The 26,297-nt window shown below is 45.2% G+C and overlaps 1 protein-coding gene across 2 annotated transcripts in view; it reads right to left on the reverse strand.

Annotated features, from left to right (window-relative positions):
* Window positions 1–839: 839 nt before the first annotated feature.
* LOC146202008 (ras-specific guanine nucleotide-releasing factor RalGPS1-like) overlaps window positions 840–26,297 on the reverse strand; it is a 58,122-nt gene continuing 32,664 nt past the window's right edge. For both annotated transcript variants that reach the window (XM_084587905.1, XM_084587904.1), the window contains exons 10-13: window positions 20,959–21,093; window positions 18,673–18,760; window positions 3,408–3,500; window positions 840–1,105 (exon numbers count right to left, since the gene is read on the reverse strand). In XM_084587905.1, coding sequence (XP_084444031.1) covers window positions 920–1,105; window positions 3,408–3,500; window positions 18,673–18,760; window positions 20,959–21,093 — 502 coding nt within the window. In that variant the 3' untranslated portion in view covers window positions 840–919. The remainder of the gene's footprint in view (window positions 1,106–3,407; window positions 3,501–18,672; window positions 18,761–20,958; window positions 21,094–26,297) is intronic.

Below are 26,297 nucleotides of genomic sequence, written 5' to 3' on the forward strand. Positions count from 1 at the left end.
ACGGGCTCTGAAATGTATTTAAGATCCCTAAAGGGAAGTAAAGGGGACATCCAGCGGAGATCCGCTTTTGGAGGTTACAGCATATCCCAGAAGGGAGCTTGCAGGGAAATCCCGCAAACTACTCGGCTAGGATGTGGAAGGTAGGGACTTAACGGGACATCGCTGGAAGTTGGTGTGTGGGTATTTCTGTAGTGTGTGCATATCCACATTAGATATTGTACTGCCCAGCTACTTCAGCCAATGTAAATTTGCTATGAATCCATTGAATCACACCCAAGGCCCAACTCAAAATGCATAATGGCAACTCCAGCTGTCTTCAAAGTGCTGCTGTAGGAAACAATGGAACTCCATCAGGGAAGAACAAGCATAGTACACTTGCAGTGGAGACCTGGCCAAAAGCTATTCTTCACGACTACGTAGCACGATACTCGGTAAGCTGCCCAGGTGCTAAACAGGAAATCAATAGAGAGAGCAGCTGTTCCTTTCCAGCTAGATGCTGTCCGCACTAAGATCTACAAAGTGGATCCCAGAAGGGAGCTCGCAGGGACATCCCAGATTACTAGGTTAGAATGTGGGAAGTAGGGACTTCAACAGGACTTACAGGACTTTAGACAAGCAAGTTTAGTTCAATTAGATTTAATTTCTTGTGTCATTTTGGAGGTTAGTTAGCTCATGCACGCATGGGTATGCCATTTGTACTACTTTGTTTTTCAAATGTCATGTTGAATAAATACAGTTGGCCAAGTTTCTTTTGAATTTGTGGGCAGTGCAAAAATGGTGAAGGTGCATAGGGGGGTCCCGAAATTGTTTACCACTCCAATAAAATCTAGCCAGCAAAGTAGGGTCAAAATAATATGCGACACTTTAATTATCATACAATGGCTTCTTCTTGCAGTGCTAGACTGAAGCACGAGGCAGCCTAAAGCGTTGTGCCGGCCGAGGCACGCAGGCAGGCACACCAGTCGTGGGCTGAGCTACCCACAGCTGGCCGAAACTTGTAACGACTGCCTCGACTGGGATCCACCAGCTGGAAGGAGTCCGAGTCCGGGCAGGCTAGCACCAGCCAGCCCGCTATGCAGCTCTGCTTGCAGGGTTGGCGTTTGAACTGAATAGAAGCGAGGGATCCCTCTGATTAGCCAATGCTGAGAAACACTTGGCACTCAGTCTTTGGCATTCTGACAGGACAATGACTCCTTGCACAAGAAAGGGAAGAGAGGGAGGGAGAGAAGTGGTATGGTGGCAGTGTCCCATTAGGTGCAAGTAGGTAGATGTACAGTAATGAATGGAAAGGAGGCAGCAAGAACATCGTCGCATCAAACATTCAGAGAAATACGACTCTCCATAAAATGCATTGCACAAGCGTAAAATGTGGGGCTGGTTGGCAACGTATTAGAAAATAGCTGAAAATGTAGACAAAAATAAATTTTCAACTGGTTGGCCTTGTGGTTATGGCTCGTTGGTTAGGGCACTTGACTGCTGCCCCTGAGGACACGGGTTCAATCCCAGATGCCATGGCCACGTTTTGATGGAGGCAAAACGCAAAGTGCCCGTACATTGTGCGATATCGGAGCACATTAGAAAATTCCAGGTGGTTGAAATTTCCAGAGCCCTCCACTACAGTTTCCCTCACAGGCTGAATTGCTTTGAGACATGAAATGCAACAAACCAAGCAAACCAAATGTTCAGTTGAAAGTGTACATGATGAGAGTTTCTCTCCCTTTGTACTGCATGTTTACATTAACCTGTTTTCCAAATATAACATGGCCTTCACCGCTGCTCTCAACAGTGGCCAACTCAATCTATCAGCATCTTCAACTGGCTGCAGCCTGTTGTTAGCACTGCTAAAGACTTCACCTAAAGACCACAGCATGGTTTATGCATTTACCTCACACAACTATTGCATTGCTTCAGTATAGCTTGAGTATCTCTAACGATGCAAAATAGTGGCCCATATAATTTTTAAAAAACGACATCTAAGAAGTGCACAAACTTCAGTGACTCACACAGACTGTGCAGACTGCAGTGACATTGTTTTTTAGCCTTTTAATATTTAGTTGCTCACTGCATGAAAAAGGGCACAAGCCTATTAATGATTGGCTGTAATGCACTGAAACCAAGGGCTGAAACCAAAGTATTCAGATTGCACCGTGAATATTACAGCATCACAATGATGCTATTGTTGGAAACACAGAGTACACAGTTAACTACAAAATATTTACTTACAAGAGTAGCTCTTGTGGAGAAACTCACTGAAGTGCAGTATATTATTTCGAAATAGCAAAAATGCTAAACACAAGAACACATCACATTATAATTATGGGCTGGACTTTTCGGTTTAAAGGGCAACTCCGGTGGTTTTCTCATTTTGTGTTTTTAAGTGAATTACATTCCTCGGTATGTCCCGACTCCAACACAAAAAATCGTTTTCGAAATTCCAGTTAGAAGTATTTTTAAAAAGAAAAAACAGAAATCGAAACCAAAACTGCTTTCACGGCCAGAAACAATGTCCCAGTTGATGAAATGGTGACGTCACACTCAGTATTAGAAAAACACTCTTACGTGCGTTGGATTGTGGAAATAAAGTATGGAAATTATGACAGAGCGCATAAAATGTTTGAGATAACCAAATACAAGCTTCAAAATTTCATGATCGCGTGGGGAGTGGCCAGAAACGTGGGTGTACTGTTTGTGACGTTAGAAACACAGTGTTGCCCGCAGAAATCGTCTCAACTGAAGCCACGAAAACTGCACATTTTAAAATAGTGTTGTGTGTGAATGAATTATCGCATGGCGCCCAAATTTGGTAGGATGCGTCTGGGCTTAGAGGCCAACCTACAGTAAAAATTTTTACCAAAATATTCAAATGTCGAAAAACCTCCGGAGTTGCCCTTTAAGGTGTGCAGCCAACCTTTGGGAACTTTTTAAATTTTCACCTTAAATATTTTTTTTCATATCAGCCTTGTGAAGGGCAATTTCAAAAGTAACTCAGCTATATTAACCAATCAAAATATATTTTAAAAACCCTGCTAAGCAATGAAATGACCCCAAATACTATGTCTGTAAGGTCAACAATCGTAGCTTTCGTCAGTAGAAAGTGAATTGGAAATGACCTGGTAGTAATGTAGGTGCATGAGCAGCCTGCGCAATGAACTAGGGTCTTCGCACTGCTCTGATTTTGGAGCGAGTCATGGCGAAGAAACCAAAAACTTTGTCATTTTAAATGGACGCATTTCAGGTAAACCATCGTAATATTGAAACGCCGCCATGGCTTTCAAATATCCCAGTCGATTCCATGCCTTAACGTATAAGAAAAAAAACATTACAAGTTTCATTTAAATACTTTCACGTTTTAACAAGTTGGGAGTGTTATGTAGAAGTCAAGTATGTGACATATTGGTAACACTCACATCAGAACGCTCTTTGGCCAGTAAGGACTTGGGGGAGTAGAAGACCAAGGAATTTCCTCGCAGCTCAATCCAGTAGCGCTGCCACGAAGACATCTGCCAACAAAAGAGGCAAAAAAAAAAAAAACAATTTAATGCGCCGAAGCTGAACCTTAGACTACACAGCATGCTTACAGCAGAGGGCTCCGGATTATGACCACGCTGGGTTTAATGTGTGCTGACGTCGCAATGCACCAAGTGCGTTGCTTCCATCAAATGCAGCCTGCCATGGCTGGAATCCAATTCCGGAAAATCATTATCAGTGGCCCGACACAATGGACACTGAGCCACTATTACAGGTGCAGGGAAGGCAAACAGTGCTGAATGTAACACAGTGTAGTGGCTTATTTAAAATTGTATAGTAAAATTCTGATGCTGCAGGCTATGCGCTTTCGCAAAAAAAAAAAAAGAAATATATATATATATTGTAGGGGTGTGTTTATTCGGTGAACCCAGGTGATTCCAGCTGCTCAGGGGAGACTCGCAGCGAAGCGTCAGGCGTGGCGAAAAAGCAAGGCAGCGAACAACTTCTTCGTCCTTGAGAGCGGCAGCACGCGACGCATGTCAGTGGTTATATCGATGAAGATTACCACACTACAGTTTCCCCCCGGGCAGAGAAGGAGCCATCCTGGCGACTCATGGTGCCGAAAGGACAGACGGATCGTAGTAGGGCTTGATTCGGTCCACATGAACTATTTCGCGTCCACGGCGACGCAAGTCCGCAGATGGCGTAACCGGCTCAACTACGTAGTTCACAGGAGATGTTTTTTGAAGGACTCGGTATGGACCGTGATACCGGGCAAGAAGCTTCTTTGACAGGCCGGCGGTTGTGGCAGGAACCCAGAGCCACACCAGGGAGTTGGGCGCATATGAAGGCGCCTCACCAGTGTCACGATGGTGTTTTTGTTGCCACTGATTTTCCTTTGTAAGCGAACGAGCGAGCTGACGGCATTCTTCTGCGTACTGGGCGGCGTCCGAGAGTAGCGTCGATTCAGAAACATCAGGGCGGTAGGGAAAAAGCGCGTCCATTGTGCAGGTTGGCTCGCGCCCGTAAAGAAGAAAAAAGGGAGAAAATCCGGTGGTGGTCTGTATCGCAGTGTTGTACGCGTAGGTTACGAAGGGAAGAACGTGGTCCCAGTTGGAATGAGCGTCGTTGACGTACATGGCCAGCATGTCACTCAGAGTACGGTTGAAGCGTTCTGTCAGGCCATTCGTCTGAGGGTGGTAAGAAGTAGCGGTGCGATGAATGATGCGACATTCTTTCAGTAGGGCCTCGAGAGCGTCGCACAAGAAAACGCGTCCGCGGTCACTGAGCAGTTCCTTCGGAGTCCCGTGGCGAAGAATCAAGTTGTTGAGAATGAACAAAGCAACGTCTCTTGCAGAGGCAGAGGGTAACGGTGATGTTTCAGTGTAGCGAGTCAGATGGTCTACTGCCACAATAATCCACCGGTTTCCAGCAGGAGTAGTCGGAAGAGGGCCATAGAGATCTATGCCAACGCGGTCAAACGGACGAGCAGGGCAGGGTAACGGCTGCAACGAAACAGAGGACTTCTGAGGAGTTTTTCGGCGTTGACAAGATTCGCAAGCGCGCACGAAATGTCTTACGAAGCGGTACATTCCACGCCAGTAAAATCGCAGACGTAGGCGCGTGTAGGTTTTCAATACGCCACCGTGAGCACATTGTGGGTCACCATGGTACGCAGCACAAATGTCGGCACGGAGATGACGCGGGATGACTAGAAGCCACTTCCGTCCATCAAGTAAATAATTGCGGCGATAGAGAAGACCGTCACGAATGGAGAAGTGGTGGGCTTGGCGGACGAGCGCTTTGGATGAATGACCGGGAGTAGGACTTGAGAGAAAATCCAAAAGTGCATTGATCCAGGGGTCATTCCGCTGCTCGGTAGCCATGTCGATAGTTGTAAGAGTCGACAAATCGTAGGCACAGACGTGGTCAGACGAATTATCTCTAGGCAATGGCGAGCGGGAAAGAGCATCCGCGTCCGTATGCTTCAGGCCTGATCGATAAATGACATGAATGTCAAACTCCTGGAGACGAAGAGCCCAGCGAGCAAGGCGACCGGATGGGTCTTTCAGAGAGGCAAGCCAGCACAAAGCGTGGTGATCGGTCACAACGTAAAGCGGTCGACCATACACATAAGGACGAAATTTTCCGATAGCCCAAATAATGGCCAAACATTCCCTTTCTGTGACTGAATAATTAGACTCTGCCTTTGTCAATGTTCGGCTGGCGTATGCCACAACATACTCGCTGTAACCAGGCTTACGTTGGGTAAGGACGGCACCAAGCCCAATACCGCTGGCATCAGTGTGGATCTCCGTAGGCGCAGCCGGATCAAAGTGGCGTAGAATGGGCGGCGAAACCAAAAGGCGGCGTAAAGTGTCGAAGGCTTTATCGCAGGCTGGAGTCCAGGCGGAAAGGTCGGAGCTGCCGGCAAGGAGCTGGGTCAGAGGAGCGATGATAGAGGCGAAGTTCAAGATGAAACGTCGAAAGTAGGAGCAGAGGCCGATAAAGCTCCGAAGCTGCTTCAGGGAGGTTGGCTTCGGGAACTCTGCAACTGCGCGAAGTTTGGTGGGGTCGGGAAGAATGCCGTCCTTAGAAACTACGTGGCCTAAAATTGTGAGTTTTCGGGCGGCAAAGTGGCACTTCTTCAAATTCAACTGAAGCCCAGCGCCGGCGAGACACGTGAGGACATCCTTTAGGCGGAGAAGGTGAGAAGAAAAGTCGGCAGAAAAAACTACGATGTCGTCCAGATAACAAAGACAGGTCTGCCACTTGAGTCCACGAAGAACAGTGTCCATCAGGCGCTCGAAAGTAGCCGGGGCATTGCAGAGGCCAAAGGGCATAACGTTGAACTCGTATAATCCATCCGGTGTTATAAAGGCAGTTTTCGAGCGGTCATTATCAGCCATCGGTACTTGCCAGTAGCCGGAGCGCAAATCCAAAGAGGAGAAATACTCGGCTCCCTGTAAACAGTCCAAGGCGTCGTCGATTCGCGGCAAAGGATAGACATCTTTGCGCGTGATTTTGTTAAGCCTACGGTAATCGACGCAAAACCGGATGGAACCATCTTTCTTGGTGACCAAAACAACCGGAGAAGCCCATGGACTGTTAGATGGCTGTATGACGCCCCGGCGAAGCATGTCGTCCACGTTGTCAGCAATGACTTGGCGCTCAGAGGCCGACACGCGATAAGGACGCTGTCGTAAAGGTGCGTTTGTACCAGTGTCGATTGCGTGCGTAACGACAGACGTGCGACCCAGAGCAGTGTGAGGAAGGTCGAAGGCAGAAGTGAAGTTCTGTAGAAGAGCAGCGAGTTGATCGCGTTGTGCGGGTGGGAGATCTGCGTCAATAGCTTGTTGAAGAACATCGGGTGGTGTCGAAGCGGTCACTGTATCGCAAGAGCTGAGCACATTAACGTCTAATGAAGTAGGCGTTGCAGGAAGAGTATTTACAAGCTCGGGATCAAGTTCTTCAATACGACCGAGACACTCGCCGCGTAGCAGGACGGACGGGCACGAAAATGGATTTGAGACGTACATTGCACTAAGGCCATCTTCGAACTTGAGGACAGCAAATGGAAGCAGGAGGCAGGGATGGCGTGAAGCGGCGTCGGAAGGTGTGAAGAAGACAGTCGAACTAATAACGCTTTCACAGGAGAGTGGAACGAGGGCAGCAGAAAATGGAGGAATGTCTGTGTCACTGGCGACGAGGAGTTTTGCAGGCCGGGTAGGGACGTCACACAAGACGGTATCACAAAGAGGTAAAAAGGAAACTTCCGCGCGGGCGCAGTCAATAACGGCATGATGAGCGGAAAGGAAATCGTAGCCCAGGATGATGTCGTGTGAGCAGTGAGCCAGTACAATAAACTCGATGGTGTATAAGACGTCTTCGATGAGAACACGGGCCGTGCACGCTGCTGAGGGATGAATGCGCTGGGATGAAGCGGTGCGAAGCGAAAAGTCGGGTAGTGCGGTGGTCACCTTGCGAAGACGACGGCAAAGAGATTCACTGATGACGGATACGGCAGCGCCCGTGTCAACAAGAGCGAGTATTGCGACACCGTCGACGAACACTTGTATTACGTTTGCGGGAGAAGACGGAGGACTTGAAGAGTTCGAACCAAGCGCAGTTCTTGCCCCGGGAACTGCGACTGTTAGTTTCCCTCAACAGCGCCGGTAGAACGTCGGGGAAGCGGTGATGGTGAACGGCGACGAGGGGAAGATGATCGGCGAGAGGTATACGTTTGATTGTCCCGAGGAACGAACTCGGAACCGGGTTGAGTTCTCGGCGAGGGCTGGTCGGCGTCGTACGTGTAGTTCCAGGGGTCAGGGCAAGAAGGTGGAAGGCGTTGGCGGCAAAGACGGGCTACATGGCCCGGCAGCCCACAAGAGTAGCAAATTGGCCGGTTGTCTGCGGTGCGCCAAGGGTTCGTAGGGCGTTGGCGTACCCTTGGAATACGGACATGGAACGCCGACCCAGGCGATGGTGAAGGATGGTTGGAAGGGGCGGCCTGGTAGGAAACAGGTGCGGTTGGCATTAGCGGCCTGGCCGCAACTTGGGCGTACGTTAGTGGTGCCGTTACTTGCGGTGGCACGGGGCTGGTCGGAAGCACTGGGCTGGGCGAGAGCACGGAACTGGGCGAAAGGACGAAGGGACGAAGAAGTTGTTCGCTGCCTTACTTCTTCGTCCTTGAGAGCGGCAGCACGCGACGCATGTCAGTGGTTATATCGATGAAGATTACCACACTACAATATATACACATGACTACAAAGAATTGCACACACGTCCTTCTGAGGATGGTTTGAGAATACAAAAGAACTTTTCATGGCATAATTATGCCAGACCACCTTTTGTAACTTCTAACTTTGCATGTAAGCACGCCAATGCAAGCTTGCACATCAATGCACGTCACTCAAGCTTGCTGAAATACATAGGGATTATTTCATAACCAGTTTAATTTCTTCAGTTCTCAGAAAGCTTAACAAACTTAATGAGAAGCATTTTATTTTTAATAATAATAATAATAATTGGTTCACAAAAGGAAAGGCACAGATCTGTCACACTTGTTTCTGTGGACATCTGAGCTGCACCCTACGGGAAGGGAGGAAGGTAGGAGTGAAAGTGGAAAGAGAGAAAGAAGAGCCGTGGGCTACGGAGTAATTTCGACCACCTGGGAATCTTTAACGTGCACTGACATCGCACAGCACACGGACGACTCTTTGTTTCGCCTACATCGAAACGCAGCTGGCGGCGGTCAGGATCGAACCCGGGTACTCCGGCACAGTAGTTGGGCATCTTAACCACTGCACCATCGCGACAGGGCTTTTATTTTTCCGGTGAAATTAAATTATTGGGCTTCTTAAAGCTATCCCCTCATGTGCTTGAAATCTGGTTTTTCAATAGCAGAAACTTTCAATTAAACTAACTGTCATATTTGTATTTCACACCATGCTACCTCAGTAGTGATGTCAATTCAATTAGATGAACTTCTTGCTGGGCAATTTGGTGCATGGCTATTATTAGGAATGCGTTGCACTCTTTTGAGATCGTTTTTCTATGCATGTTTTTTTTGTGTGTGCAACTCGTTTTCAACAACAATGATGCCAAGCATGGCGATTTCTAAATCCAGCTTGTGACTTGACCGGCCACCCCTGATAATACCTCAGGGAGATTTTTTTCCTTATGCTCAAGGTTCTGATGCTTTGCATTCTATTAGTAAAAGAAAGCTTATAAAGAAAAGGGCTGCTCCAGGCCACAAATACCTTGCTTTATCCTTATTTTCGTACTGTTATCCCATACAAAAAAAATTATTCGCCCAATCAAACCACCTTTCTTTTTTACAAATTGTCATCACTTGTTGATCGTAACAATTTATGATGAGCTAACATACACATGTTTGAGAGTTACAGTTAACATCATTTCGCTCTTAAGCAACCATTTCTCTCCACTTTTGGTGCTAACTCCATGCTTGAAAACTATCTTCATATTTTGCTTACAGCCCGTTTAAGTGCAGGACTTATTGCATACACTCACTGTGACACGTGACCAAAAGCAAGAAATTTGCCTGATGTGGTTTACACGTAAGCAAGTAGCAGTGCGCATGTTTGTAAGTGCCAGCATTTTACTTTTCGCACACATCACTTCATTAAAATCACCATTGTTCAAGTTCTTAGTAGAGTTTATTTCATTAATCACACGCACTTCTTTGCATACCCACAACATTTTCAAAGAATACTGCACAATAAGACTTACTGGCACTGAGAAAGTCACATATACATTTTCCATATTTTGCAGCCGCAGCATCACACCACTGTCGAGTAAATCGCAGAACCTAGTAACCTCCCTTTGCATTGGAAACGGTACAGTGAACCCTCAACACAGCGAATACAAATATTACAAGTCGTACTGGCTACACTGAACTCAATCTAAATATTTTTAGCAAGCACATTTAACATTTGCTTTATATACAGAATGCAGTTGACCTCACTCCCCTCGCCAACTCCTTATATGCAGTGCCAGCTCAAATGGCAGGTGGCAGGCTTTGCCACATTATACAGGGTAGGTCAGGTTATATTAGGTCAACCAAATTAAATCAACCTAGCCAAACCTCAGGTTTGGTTAGGGTATTCCATGCCATAAAATTGTGATAATTATGCCCGTCTATAGAGCCTCCAAAATTTAAACACCTGGGAGAGGACACATTTTTTAATTAAGCAGATCTTGAAATAAAAACCTCTTCTTTTGAGCCCCAGATATACACGATTTTACAAAGGAGTGGAGGGTGCTGCCATATTGGGGAGCTGGGCTGCTCTCGTAGCACAGGGAAGTGTTGATGACTTCTCCCCTTAACAGCCTGGTCAAACCGGTTTCTCCAAGGGTTGTAAAATGGTGTATAACGTCCCACTTGAGTTGGTAAACAGTGTCTCAACCGCACGTGCATGGTACCAACAAAGATTTCCATGTGTCTTCCACTGAGTTACCACCGACTACCACTGCCATTACGAAATGCGGAAGTCACTTGACAGTTGAATATTCTGACTAACTCACTGGTCACACAAAAAACAGAAGCTACTGCCCAGCAATGCAATAATGTGGCATGATAAGCCACAAGTACGGAACATGTTCTTGTAACACAGAAAGGGTTCTTTTGAAAGCTCCGAGAAGAAGCATAGCATTGATTGGGTGGCCATCTTGGGAATTTTTAGCAAATACTTAAAAAGTGAGTACAGTAGTTGCACCACTGAGCATAAATTGAACCAGTGAAATTTTTAGAAGAGCTCCAGCTCAACACTACAAAATATAAAGAATGCAAATTATTAGTGTGAAAATTTCCAAGGTCATTAAAATTTACGCTTTCGCAAGCAGGAATCACTTCGCCAATTTTTAGAGCAACAAGAATGCGATGCCAGTGGCTGAAACGAGCACATTTTGACTTCCCCGCCAAGAGGAGGCACTCTTTTTCTGTTCCTAACATATTACCACTAAAAAGGACACTGATACCAAACAGAATTTAACTAAGAGAACCTAAAGCACTGCACCCTAGGAGTTCAGACGAGTCAGCTGCACTACATGAGTGTATCTGATTTGTGTCTCTTCTAATATAAAGAAATTACTCTAGAAACCTGCAAAAGTTGCCCTTAGTAACAGAGTGGGTTTTGCAACCACATTTCTTGTATGCAACATTGTTAACGTTGAAAACATAGGAAAACCAACCAAACCATTTTCAAGTGTCTCTTATAATCGAGTATCTCTTGTAACCATGTCTCTTGTAATGGGATTTTACATTCTTTATATAGTATTTTGGCTAGCATAAACCCAAGGATGTCTATAACAAGACCTACAGGCATACACAGCTAACAGGGTTCTACAGGGCTGCCAGTGTTTGCTAACTTTTTGGTTGTTGAGGGCACTCAGTTTGCCCTCATCAGCTGCTGCCATCAATTATTATTGTCCACTATTTTGTGCTTAAAATTTGGTACATTCACTCTGGCTTCCTCTGCTGCCTCAAAACCTACAATGAAAACAGCTACATAACTAATCTTTTCAGCTCTAGGACAGAAAAGGTGCATTTCCTTTTGCCTCCTTTCTTTTCCTAGCACCACTGCACCTCGGAACAGATGATTAATATGGATAAATATAAAAACATTCTCTTTGAAATCAAATAATGGAAGAGGCCATTTATCTCAAAAAGGTATGTAATATCGTGAGCGCTGTATGGCACTTCATCTTTCACGTGGTTGCACGTGCTACTTCATCTTCATCCTTCTCTCTTGTAGATACCCATCATCGTCGCTGAGTGTGGTTCGCTTCGGTGTGTGACCCGGGCTTCAGGTCAATAAACCTGGTCTGCCAAGCCCTTCCTTACACGTGGTAGAGGTTTGTCTTGATTTTCCCACTGCCTCATCATTTGCATCTACCTGGAGCTCCGTTCTGGTCGCCGTTTGACCCCTACCACCATCGTCCTGACCAAAGAGGGGAACACCACTGTTTCAGGTTCTTCCCACTCCACCCCAGCTCTCCTCGCCACTTGGACTGTGAACAGCCATCAGCGCGACCCTCAGATGTTCGCCAGCCTCCACGGCGACGACGCTGATGACTGGCTCGACAGCTACGACCAGGTCAGTGTTTTCAACTGGTGGGACGACTCCCTTAAACTTATAAATGTATCCTTTTACATGACGGATGTGGCCAAAAACTGGTTCCTGAACCACGAATCGACGATTCCAGACTGGGCCACCTTCAAACAAAAGTTAGGCCAGATTTTCTGCACTCCTACTATTCGAATGGAATCCACTAAGAAGCTGGATGCCCAAGTTCAGCGATCGAGTGAGACCTGTACTTACATCAAAGACATCCTCGCACTTTGTTGGCGCGTAAATGGCACCATGCCGGAGGCTGAGCGGGTCCGGCACGTCCTTAAGGGTAATGGATCACTCGCCCTTAATGCCCTGGCTGTGCAGAACCCTACCACCATCGACGCCATCATCTCCACTTGTCAACGCCTGGATGAACTTCAGTCAATCCGCCTGCAGCCTGATCAGACTTCCTTCGGTTCCATTGCTGACTCCAACCTCTGTGTGCTTATCTGCAGACTAATTTGCGAAGAGCTTCTAGCTAAAGGTGATTCGTGCTGCTCCGCATCTGAGCCACATCCTCCAAGTGCCAGCCTTCGCAGCAGTGAATGACATGCTCCGAGACATTATTTGGCCCTCAGCCAGCCCCTAGCCATCTCCGGTCGTTTTTGTAAAAAAGGAGGAGGAGGGGTCAGTGCGTTTTTGTGTTGATTACCATGCACTTAACAAAGTCACCCACAAAGATGTTTATCGCATGCCACGGATTGACAACTCCCTGAACTGTCTTCAGGGCGCCGAATATTTCTCCACCTTGGATCTGCATTCCGGTTACTGCAGATTCCGATGCACGAAGCAGACAAAGAAAAAAACCACATTCGCTACTCCCCGATGGGCTTTACGAATTTAATGTTATGTCTTTTGGACTTTGTAATGCCCCTGCTAACATTTGAGCATATGAATGACACTGTTCTTAAAGGACTTACGTGGAAAAAATACTTGCGCTACCTGGACGACATATTTATCTTCTCTACAACTTTTTCTGATCATTTATGACGCCTTGATTAGGTATTAACGTGCCTGGCATCCACTGGTCTCCAACGAAGTGCAATTTTGCAAAGAAAGAAATCAAGATTCTAGGCCACCTCGTCAGCCGTGATGTGATTCAACCCGACCCTGACAAGCTTGCCGCACTTTTGAACTTTGCACGCCCTCAGCGGAATAAGGATCAGCGCAGTTCTCTTGGCCTATCCTCATACTTTCGCTGTTTCATCCGCAATTTCGCTACCATTGCTGCACCACTACACCAGCTTCTTACCGACCATATTGCTTTCATTTGGTCCAAAGAATGAGAGGAAGCTTTTCAAACCCCCAAGAATGCTCTCACTTCAGACCCTGTCCTTGCTCACTTCGATGACAATGCTGCCTTCATTCTCCACATTAATGCCAGCGGCCTTTATCGGCACCATACTTCTGCAGCGTGATACCGCTTGTCGGGTGCATTTGCCAGTCGCACTCTGACACCAGCGAAACGCAGCTACACCATCACTCAGCAGGAGTGCCTTGCCGTCGTTTGGGCAGTTCAGAAATTCAGCCTGTACTTCCACGGCCGCTATTTCACGGTCGTTACTGATCACCACGCTCTGTGTTGGTTACCTACCCTCAAAAATTTGTCTGGACGCCTGGGCCATTGGATTCTGCATCTGCAGGGAATACATCTTCGATGTCACATACAAATCGGGTCGTAAACATCGAGATCCCGATGCTCTTTACCAATGCCCGCTTCCAGAGTTACTGGGTAGTGCTTCTTCGCGCCTTCCGGCGTGCATCCTCCACACCCCAATGTCGTCAAGGGCTCCAGACATCACCAGTGCACCTTTTGCAGCCGCTCCGGATCGCCAGGTCATTGTATCACATCAGCAAGCAGATCCATACCGCCATTCTCTAATCGACCGTCTTACTGGTGTTTCTCACCGTCCTATCTCTAGGATGCGCAGGCAACTTCAACAGTTCAGATTTGATAACGGAGTGCTCTCTCATTACATTTATTGCTCTGAAGGCATTCGTTGAGTTCCCATGGTCCTGAGAGCACTTTGCTACCATATTCTGGAGGCCCTCCACAATGGTGCTAGAGCCGGTCCCTTAGGCTCTCACGAAACTTACCACCGCGTGAAAAGCCATTTCTTCTGGCCTGGCGCCAAATTACGTACCGCTCTATAATTGAGAGCACTCTAAAATGGCCGCTCCTATTGGTAGCCGTCGCCATATTGAAAACTTGCATCACGGGATACTGCGATTGCATCGTGGAGGTGAAAAAACAGATGACGACACGCACCTTATTATGCCCATGGTTTTAGACTATTTTTGTAGAGTGCGATGAGGCGGTCTAAAAGGTTTGAGAGCAAAAATGGGGGCGGCATCTGTGGTGGAGTGGTGGCTGCGGTGCTTGAAGCGGCAACGCCGGCTCAAACAGCGATGAAGGACAGTGTGCGGGAATGCGTTCTACTTGTCCGGCGAGTTATTCCGACGTCTATTTCAACTTGAAAATGTGAAAGCGGAATGGTCGTGTGACGAAATCGCCAATGAATTGTGATGAAGCTCGCGGTCGAAGCTCTGTCGGTGCGGCAGTAGTGTTATGCACACTCCAATCTTTTCCTTTGTTTTTTTTTTTTAAATTTTTTTTTAAGTCTTTGCCGATCATCGGCGTCTCATAACTGACGGGAGCAAGTGTGTGCGTCTAATGGCTGAACTCAAAAGTTGGCGCAATGAAGGGTGGGTGCGCTTCACAGTGCACCCAAAGCAAAATGCAACAGCAAAGCCGACATACAGTACAAAACTAATTAAAACAAGCGAGGTACGTAGTGTACGCTCCACCGTGTTACTTTTTCCTGTGCTCGCTGTGTGAAGCATTTGTGTGTGATTTTCGTGCAGCCATAAAAGTTCATTTTGCCCAATGGAGCGTGCTCCGTGGTTGATCTTTCTTTTGTTTCCGTTTCCTAAAGAAAACTAAACAGAGCCCCGATTACACTGCTTTTGATCAGATTTCTCAGCGCCTTTAGAACCACCACACAGTGCCTTGACTTCAGACGATGCATAAAAAGCAGGAACTAGCCTTAGCTGTTTTACTGAAGGGTGTCATTTGTATGGTTTGCTTACCTCTGCCAGCACACCCTCATGGTGACAGAAGTTACCCTGAAGGCCATTCAATTGCAAAACTGTAGCTGCTTCTTGATTTCTTTTATGTTGAACTTCAAATGCGGCTTCTTGAAAAATAAAGCATTATTTAATTTATTCACACGCTAAATCTATAAAAAAGTTAGCAAACAGCTCCTTGACATACGAATAAAGCTCTTGCCGTGAAAATAAGCGCCCCAGTGTGGCACCTTGGTGATCATTGGTTAATTCTGTGTTTCGTCATGCGTTAATGTCTCGCCAAGGCGTCAGGGTGTCATCATTTTAACGTCACGTTCTAAATCTTTAGAGCAAGTCTGGTAATTCGGCCCCTGGCCTCTCCTCAAGCGTGGCAAAATACGTCTCTTCTTGTCTGCCATGCCAACGCCGCAAGCGGTCGACTTCATCTCCCGCTGGCCTATTACAGCCGGGCCGCTTCCATTGTCCACATGATGCTATCGCTGGATCGTCACCGCCGTCAACCATCTAACACGCTACACTAAGACCGCTGCCCTGTCTAACGGCTCAGCGTCTGAGGTCACGACATTCTTTTTGCAAGCCCTCATACTGCGCCATGGGGCCCCTCAAGTGCTTCTCAGTGACCGCGGTCGGACGTTTCTATCGGCGATTGTAGCTGAAGTTCTTGAGGCGTCTACAATACTTCACAACATGACCTCCAGCTATCACCTGCAAACCAATGGGTTGACTGAGCGGTTCCACCATACTTTCTGACATGCTGTCTATGTATGTTGACCAGCACCCCTGAAATTGGGACGTAATTCTTCCTTTTGTTACATTAGCCTACAACACGGCTGTACAGCGGACCACAGGTTACAACTCATTTTTCCTCGTTTACGGCCATTCTCCCGCTACCCTTCTTGATGCCTCTTTCCTTTCTACATCTGCCAGCTCCTCATCATCTCTTCCTGACCAGTTAATTTCCCAAGTGACCAGATGTCGCCGACTTGCTCGCCTCAAAACTGAAGCCAACAAGGAAGAGCGCAAGTGTCGCTACGATGCGACTCACCGCCAAGTTTTGTTTCGTCCCGGCGATAAGGTGCTACTTTGGACACCATTATGCACTCCTAGCCTTTGTGACAAGTTTCAGCACCGTTTCATCGGTCCATACTCAGTTCTTGGACAAACCTCCCCAGTCAACTATCGCATCTCCCCTGTTTATCATCCTCCGGACAGCCGTTACTGTGGAACTGAAGTTATACGTATTTCACACATGAAGCCTATTATTCAGTCTTAGTGCGGAAGCAGCAAGTTTCTAAACTGGCAACTTTTTGAAATGGCAAAAGCGGCGTTTTCCACCTCTAGTGGTACACAATTTTTGTTCCCCAGAAAACTATGCCGTATCTTGCAAAACTAAGCTTCGTTCCTTTGTGTCGAGACATTCGCCCACCACATATAAAAATTTAATTGAAAACAAAACAATTCTCTATTTCTGCAATTTCATGGGAGAACACAATTGACGGTTGAACCTTTTCTCTATCCTGTATATATTTTTTTGTTGCGAGGTGCTGTGCTATTCAATCCAGTTCTTAATTATATACTTTATATCTCCTTTATGAGAAAAACGGACAACACACTATTCTTGAAGACCATTTTTCTAATGCACACATAATTACACCTATAAGCAAGACGCTTTGCAGCATAATAGTTTAGGTGGAATTTTATATTTGTTTATAGCAGCAGCACTAATGAGCCAAGATGACGAGCATTCCTGTCGACAGAGCCATCTAGCCCAGGAAAAAGGCGAGCCAACACGGAGCGAAACTGCCGTCCACCTAAATTGCAGGTTACGTACGCTTTGCAGGCTAGGTGGACGGCGGGTTCGCTCAGTGTTGGCTCGCCTTTTTCCTGGGCTGGATGGCTCTGTCAACAAGAATGCTTGTCATTTTCCACGCTGTGGCTGGAAAAATTCCAGAAATGTTACCAAGAACATGAAAAAAAAAAATTAACACCCGGCAGGAATTTCTTCAAGTGTCACATTGTAAAGGACTCAGAAGAGGCACAGCACAGAAGAACCTTATTCAAAAATAAAATGCAGACCTTACAGGCCCCTACTCTTTAAGCACATAGCCTGAATCTCTCGCCCTGTGGCACTCAAATGGTTCTCAACTGCCGACAAACCCTTATGACTTTTGCCTCTCAAACTGCATTTCCACAGTTCATTCCAGACATAATATGCAGCACAATACAAAAGCTGTCAACTATAATGTACTAGGAACTAATTTTGGAGCCCTTACATTTAAAACGCAATGAAAAATGAAATGACTTCCCTTGCCAGGGTAGAAAACGTGGTCTGTGATTCTATCATTATGCACTCTAAACCCACAAACTGCAGGTATGCTTAAGTGCCCATGTACGGCAGGCTGTCATTCCTAGCACCTACAGTAGATTAACCCATTGTAGGATTGGCTTCATATTCAGTCCACTCAAGATGTAGACATTAGCCTCCAGAGAGCAGTTTATCTTGCCATTATCTTGCGCTTGCTGCAAATACCATTATGTATCTTTCTATAAATTGTCCCTTTATTCATCCTTCGACGTTGATAATGTTTATCTTTTGAAATAAAATTTCAGTTCCTTAGTATGTCGTTAAAATTGAAATCACAGCACCTTAAAACTTTTAACTGACAGTCAGACACTAGCCCAGCTGTCAGCTAAAAGCAGAATCCAAAGGGCCCGTGAACTTCAAAGCACGAAAGAAGGACAAGGTTGATTTCTCTGGCATGTAAGAGTAGTACACCATCTAGACAAGACCAATATCTCTTTCCATCCTGAATTTTTCGTAAGGTACAGTGAACATTTCTGGTGGTTTGTTCCAGTTAAGAAGCTGTTGAAGAACATGTTAAATGATAATGAAGACAAATTATAACGCTGTTCACAGGAAATCCGCGTGTAGCATACTGAGGAGTGCGGTATATTTATTTCACTAGTTGTTGCACATAACCTTTTTTTTTAATTTCCGTGCACCTACTATTTTATTTTAGGTCCAACATACTAAATGCTGGGTCGCAATGGGATATAATGCAATTTTGTGCACTTTAAACTCAAAATTAGTCTTGGACAAGTTAAAATTCTCCATAAAGTGGAATCGCATTTATGTAACCCTTGGCTCCACCAGGAAAAGAAATATTTACTCAAAAAATATGTGCGAGTGGATAGGTCAGTCTGCCCCGTTTTCAGTCTAGAACAGAACTGTTATTTGCATACGCAAAAAAAAAAAAAAAAAATCCCTTCCTGGCTGCCTTGAGCACTCATTATAGCCACATAACGAACGCCTTTTTCACCTCTGGCAGAAAATGCTACCAACTTGCATGCGGACTACAAAGGGCTTGCCAGACACACTGTGTGTTCCTGTACCACTCAGTCATTCAACAGAAGGCAGTGGAAAGCGAACAAGCATAGCGCAGTAGAAAAATGTGAGCACAGACAATGAAGCAGCACTCACAGCAGGTCGACGTCCTTCTTTTAGTACTGTTTTCCTACGCAGACAGCCCTGGCAGCTAGCTGGCTGAGTTGTCATCTCTTCTTCCCACCTGGACCAATAAAAGGTGAAAAGGTTAATTAATATGCAAGGCAAGCCTCAAAAGAAAAAGCACACGCGAGCGAACACCGGTCAGCAATTTCCTGATACCAAGTCCTTGCAAGCATCAGTGCTCTACAGGAACGTGGATTTTCTTGAGGAAACCTTGAACAGTATGAAAAGGTGAAGTATCCCTATATCCACATCCAGCAGTTACCCTATTCACATTGGAAGGTACAGCACAAAAAGAGATGCTAAATGAACAGAAAGACCACACAGGTGGTCTTTCCGTTTGTCTCGCTTCTCTCTTTCCACTGTACCTTCCATTATGAACCGATACCAACTGTCCATTCTTCTTCAGTTACGCTATTTACTCAATTCTAAAGCACCCTTGATTGCAAAGTGTGCCAGTTTTCCATGGCCAGTGGAAAAAAAGAAAAAAAAAAAAAAAGAAGCAGGTTGCAGTGCTTTTGACTGTCACATGCACCAGATTCTCATGCCTCAGTAATGAAATCGATCTTTTCACTTGAAACAACTAACCTCTGTTGCAACTGCTCTAACGTCGCAATGAAGTAAACGGTGTCAGCCTTTATCTGCCTTCTATCAGATGCCCATTAGCCTCTGCAGTGAAAATCCGTGCTTTTCATAAGGTTCATAAGCCAGTACCTGCTGGCTTTGAACTCTGTCCTTGTTAGGCCTCTCTGCCTTGCCCAAAACTCCCACAGCCATAGGCCTGTGGTCTGCTTACTGTTGATGCAAGAAGTTGGCAAGCTCTTCTACTATTTTTGGAAACTGGCCCATCTCCAGCCTGGTGAAGCGCTGATGAGCTAACTCGCTGGAAGAAATTCTGTCTCAGTGTTTGTGCCAATCGCACACATAAGTTTCAGGAGCACAACACACACGTGCGGCCGCCCAACTGCCACTTGCTTCCATACACAAGATCGCCTTTTCTCTGTTTTTTTTTCTTTGTTACTTCGCGTCATACTGAACTTGGCACACTATCCAACAGACATAATCATATTGGTTCAAGTTCTGGTCTGAGCCTTGCTGATGGGACACATCAGATGCTTGTGAGTCCTACTGGTACTCATCCAAAGGTTGCAAAACTTCCCATAGACACGTATTGAAAAGCAACAGTCTGATCGGCCAAATTTAAGCACTTACGGATTATAGATGTGCCTATGGTCACCAACGTAGACATTTTACCAAGTTAAAAACTTCCGAGATTATCAATAAATGCACAATTGCCTCTCAAAAATGTAATGAAACAGATGCAGCACAAAAATTTATAAACCTACTGACCCGAAAGATATTTATGTGTTTGGTGCATTAATTGTGGCTAGTATGGTAGCTGCACTATTGAAATTGAAATTATCGCCATGCTTCAACTGTTTATACGCCCTTTTAGTATTGTAGCGCTTCATGTTCATTTGAAACTGTTTTAAAGGGTTACCTGCGCATTTTTTCCCAAGAATTCCACAAAGAGCTCAGTGTTGTGAAACTACGAGTACTGATAAGCAAGAGGTCCCACATTTACTCGATTCTAATGCGCAATTTTTTAAGCAGAAAATCAGCAAAAATGGCATGCACAAAAGAATCGAGTAAAAGAATTAAACTACATCAGCAACACCTTGATGTCATTGGCATCCCAAAATGACAGCTTGGTATTTCTTATTAATTCTCGAGGACAGAGCTCTTCAGTTACAATAATTGCGAAACTCCGCTTCAAAATGACTGCTTCCAGTGGCCACTTTTCAGGTTTCATCTCGAAGCAGCTGACCAATGCTATTGCCTATTGTCTCCGACAATTTCTGAAAAGTATAAAAAAAGAAGATACTTTTCTTTTCAGCCATTTCCAGCCAGTATGACTAGTGCACCCATCATAAGAAACTTAAGGAGCACAACGGTAAAGAATCCAGATTTCATCACTGTCTTCAAGCGCAGCCCAGAACAGACATAAGATGCCCAGTTGTTACTATGCAAAAACAAAATATGCCATGTCCCTTGGGGGCCAAGCAATATAGCTTGCATGTTATGACATTAAATTTCTTTGCCACAGTTGCATTTTTAGCTTACGACAGTGAGTGAACATCTGTGGCCTCATGCAGCACTGTCTAATAGCATCATGGGCATCGAGTCATCAGGCGACACCGTAGCATCAGGCGGAACCAAGGCATCAGGTGGCACATGGCTCCGGTCACCCATACTAACCCATAGAGAGGCGCGGGAGGCTCCCAAAGCTCAAGAGCAGCTGGACGCCACAGGACGGCACCAGCACCTTCAGCTACGCTGTCATCCAGAAGCAGGCGGCCCTTCTGCTCGGGAGCGGCTGCATCCCCCCAACCACTGCACGAAAGGCCCCACATTTGCAGATACCACACCCCTCCAATGCGAATAAAACAAACTAGTAACCAGGCTCAATTTTAACAATGAACTACAGCCCCAAGAGCTCAGTACTCGCATACCAGCTTCTCATTTGGCCCCTTGATGTCCACTAAAACGAAATGCAAAAACTTGCCCTTCAGAAGCTGCTATTCTCCCTCAAAAGAGTACATAAGGTTAAAACTGTCCACACAAAGGAATGTGAATACAGAGGAAGGAAAGAAAGGCCATGAGAGGAGGCAGGTGAGAAATAAAAAAGCACATACTCGAACGAGTTAAGCATAGAAACAACATTCCACAAGAACTCTGATGAGATATAAAGTCAGCAAGAAAAAGCAATAACTCAAGCAATATAAAGCAAGAAATACCAAGAGATAAAATTAGTAAATTAGCAACAAACTGCAGTCCCTTCACCTGAAACTTGGCAGCTTTACAACAAGTGCACAGTCGCATTGAAATCAAGCACTGTTATGAACGTCATGCACGTACAAATCGGAAGCAAGTTTGCACCATCTATGTAGTATATGTGTCCCCTTCTAATATATTATCCCATGCAAAGTTTGAACAGAGCAGTACTTCAACAGAAATATCAAACATAGATGCTTCAGTCCAATCTATATGTAGGCACACAGCATTTCAACACAAATTACTGCTAAGGCCACACAGAAACGAAATAAGATAATGCAGAAGCCACACAAATAGCAGGCTTCATGGCAATACTGAATGTTGTGTTGTGTTGTGTTGTGTTTTATGGCGCATAAGCAACTCAGGCTATCATGCGCCAAGCACAAGGTATATTATGTTTGAGAAGGAATAAAGTGTTAAGATATCATAGCTTGTTCAGGAAAGATGTTTCTTCTAAGAAACTAAAAACACATGAAATGTCTACAATTGCATTCTCTCCTAGGAGAAGTGATGGATGGAATGGTATCTGTTCGGTGTAAAATTGAGTGAAATGCTTTTTCCGTAGCTTTTCGAGTTTTTTACATGAAATTAAAATGTGGTTTATCGTCAGTCCATGTCCACAGTCTTTACATATGGGTTCATCTTCTTTTTTGAGAATGAAACTATGAGTAAGATGCGTGTGTCCTATTCGAAGGCGACATAATATTACCTCCATGAAGCGTTTCTGGTGACTGCATGACTTCCATTCTTCGACAACTGGTTTCACGACGTGTAGTTTGTTGTTTATTTCATTTTTCCATGAGGCTTGCCATTTTTCCCTGAGCTTTTTTTGTATGAATTTCAAAACATCTTTGCGTGGTACATTTACTTTTTCTATTTTTGCTTTTCGGGCAGCTGCTGCACATTCGTCAGCTGTCTCGTTACCTACGATTCCGACATGGCTAGGTACCCAGCAGAATTTAATTTTGTAACCTCGTGTTTCGGCTGATGTTATACAATGTATTATTTTTCCCACTAAAGGTTCTGTTGCATTTTTAGAGTGTAATGCTGTGATTAAGCTGAGGGAGTCAGTGTAGATTATACTCTTTTCAATATTGCATTTTATTATTTTTTCCACAGCTATGGATATGGCATAACTTTCTGCAGTGAACACTGATGCACAATTGGGCAACCTAACTGTTTTCTGGCGATTGTTTTCTACGACACCACTACCAACATATGAGGTCGTTTTAGAACCATCGGTATAAAATGTATTGTGGTCTTTGTATTTTTCCTCTAATGTCAGGAATTCTTGTAATATGTGTTCGTGTGGAGTTTGTTGTTTGTCAAACTGTGTTAAAGTAAGGTCGCATACACAGGGAAATTTATACCAAGGGGGTAATGGATCAGGGCATTGTGCAATGTCGGGGAGTGTATCGAGTATTTTTATTTCTTCGCACATCTGTTCAAAGCGGAGGAGGAGGGGTCTGACTGCTTGCGGTTTGTTGTTGAACAGGGTTCTGGACGGGCACTTTGTTACTATGGGGTAGCAGAGGTGTGTTGGTAGCGAACGGATCTTAAGAATGTATGAACAAGTTAGCATGGTTCTTCTGTCCTCAAGAGATAGTTCGTTGGTTTCTACATACAGACTTCGCACAGGCGACGTCCTGTATGCCCCGGTCGAAAGACGCAGGCCTAGGTTTTGGACTGGGTCTAGTCGTTGTAGGTATGAGGGTCTTGCGGAACCGTAGACTATGCAACCGTAGTCCAAGCTCGAACGTACAACTGAACGATAAATCTGCAGAAGGCATGTCCTGTCGGATCCCCAGCGTTTACGTGACAGCACTTTAAGTATATTTAAAGACTGGGAGGCTTTCTTTTTAAGGGTGTTTATGTGGGGGAGGAAAGTAAGCTTTCTGTCGAAAGTAATGCCTAGAAAATTATGTTCGTGTTTTACTGGGAGAGCAATGTCATTGAGGTAAACTGTAGGGTCCACTTGCAAACCTCGTCTAAGTGAGAATAAAACGGCTATTGATTTCTGTGCAGAGAACCTGAAACCATTTCTATCTGCCCATGTCGCTAGTTTATTCACTGTTAATTGAATTTGTCTCTCACACGTTGATACATTAGAGGATGTACATGCTATTTGTAGGTCATCGACATAGACTGAATGCATGATGGTCGTTGGGATTATTTTTACTATGGAGTTCATTTTTACTATAAACAGCGTGGTACTCAAGATGCACCCCTGAGGGACACCATTCTCCTGAGTGAAACGTTTTGACAGAGTAGCACCGAGACGAACTTGGAAAGAACGGTCGGACAAAAACTCTTTCAAGCATTTTAACATTCTGCCGCGGATGCCAAGGTCTCCCAGGTCACGTAGGATTCCATACCTCCACGTCGTGTCATAAGCTTTTTCTAAATCAAAAAATACGGCAAGGCAGTGTTGTCTGCGTATAAATGCTTCTCGTACCGTATTTTCCAAGCGCACAAGATGATCAGTTGTCGAACATCCTTTTCTAAATCCACATTGGCGGGTGTCGAGAAGTTTGCGAGATTCAAGTGTAAACATGAGCCTGATATTTAGAACACTTTCAAACGATTTAGCAATACAACTCGTTAGTGCTATGGGCCTATAACTGCTTGGGGATGTTGGTGGCTTTCCATGTTTCAGTAACGGAACAATAATGGCTTTCTTCCAGGCCTGCGGTATTTCTCCTGACATCCATACCTTGTTAAAAAATTTTAAGAGTGCTTCAACTGAGGATTCAGAAAGATGGGCTAGCATTTGATAGTGTATTTCATCTGGGCCTGGTGCTGTACGTTTGCCGGAAGAGAGAACTGTGTTTATTTCTTGTAGTGTAAGGGGACTGTTGTATGATTCGTGAACGCTGCCAGTAGTAGGTAATTTCTGTCTTTCTGCTTGGCTTTTATACTTTAAAAATGATTCTGAATAATGTGATGAGCTAGATACCATGAAAAAATGTTCACCTAAAATGTCCGCTTGCTCTTGAATGCTTGTCTGGGTATTTGGGTCTGTAAGGAGAGGAACTGTAAACGGGGAGTACTTGCCATTTAATTTATTTACTTGTGCCCACATATCCTTGGATGTTATATGACTGTTTATAGAAGAGATGTAATGCTGCCATGAAGCTTTTTCAGCAGTACGACGTACATAGCGCGCTTTAGCTCTAGCCTTTTTGAAAATTAGGAGATTTTCTTGTGTGGGGTACCTGCGAAATATACTCCACGCCTTATTTTGTTTTTTCTTTGCCTCCCTGCAGTCTTTTGTCCACCACACTTTACAGTTCTGTCTCACAACTCCAGATGATTGAGGGATGGCTTGGCGTGCGGCGGCTAAAATACAAGAGGTAAATCTTTCATTTAACTCGTCGACATTAAAATCTTCGGCAAATAGTTTTCCTAAGTCGGCTTTCTCTTTAAAAAGCTTCCAGTCTGCTAAATGCAGCTTCCAACATCTTGGTTTGGTTTGAATTATAGATGGTGATGATGTTAGACTGATTGTTGTAGGTAGGTGATCACTTCCATGCGGATTATCTAAGACATCCCATTTAAAATCGCTAAAAATCGATGATGAGCAGAAAGATAAATCAATAAAACTCATTTTACCGGAGCTCGGGGAGCAGTAAGTGGGTTTTCCGGTGTTAAGTAAGCAGATATTATTGCACAGAATAAAGTCTTCTAAAATTTGGCCCCTCGTGTCAGTTTTTTCACTGCCCCAGAAAGAAGAGTGGGCGTTAAAATCGCCAACTACTACGCATGGATCTGGCAGTTGGCTGAAAAGGTCTTCGATATCATGGAGTGTTATTTTTAAGTGTGGCTCTATATAAATACTGCAAATTGTGATTGTTTTATACGTGATAAGTGTGGCAGCTACTGCTTCTAGCCGAGTTTTGAGCCTATGTTCACGAGCTGCAATATTGTTTTTAACTATGATGGCAACACCGCCCGAGAGCCTGCATGCCTGCTCTCGATCACGGCGGAAGACTTTGTATTTTTTAAGAATATTCACATGTAGAGGACTCAGGTTTGTTTCCTGCAGACATAAGGCCACAGGTGAATATGTTGCTAAAATGTCTTTTATGTCGCTTAAGTTATTAAGCAGTCCCCTGCAATTCCAGTTTATTACAAAAGCCATCTTAAGCTATACGAGTGAAATAGAGACTACGTTGTTTTTGGCCCCGTGATTCGGGGCTTGTCCTTTTTTGCACGCTCTAAGGAGTCCCGCCGTCTTTCACATGACGGCACAGGACTACCCTGTGTTGTCGTGTCCATCGCGTCCTCAGATACGCTGGATGACCGCGGACAACACACCGGAACGCTTGAAGTAGGCCTCCCCGTGTGAGAAGAGGCCTTGGGCCCCGCAGACCTGGAAGGTCGCGATGCCTGCTTTGGGGGTGGTGGAGCAGCGCCAGCTGCAGCCACCGTGGGCGCGGATGGCTCCACACCAGGGTCACTGCCCGTGACCTGGGCGGGTGCCGAAGCACGCTGTGACGCTGCGCCCTGTTGCGTCACAACGGAGTAAGTTGGGCTTTGGACCAATGAAAGCCGCTTTCTCGCCTCTCCGAATGTAATGTTCTCAGTGACTTTTAAGGTTACAATTTCTTTTTCTTTCTTCCATGTTGGGCAGGATCTTGAGTATGCTGGGTGGTTGCCCTCACAGTTTACGCAAAGGTTTGGTTCAGTTTGGCAGTTGTCAGTGGCATGTTCATTTGAGGCACATTTTGCGCAGGTGAGTCGGCCTCGGCAGCTCTGGGAGC

The sequence above is a fragment of the Amblyomma maculatum genome, chromosome 1, assembly GCF_055883805.1.
Source record: "Amblyomma maculatum isolate TAMU_Amacu chromosome 1, ASM5588380v1, whole genome shotgun sequence".
In the NCBI taxonomy this organism is placed as follows: Eukaryota; Metazoa; Arthropoda; class Arachnida; order Ixodida; family Ixodidae; genus Amblyomma; species Amblyomma maculatum.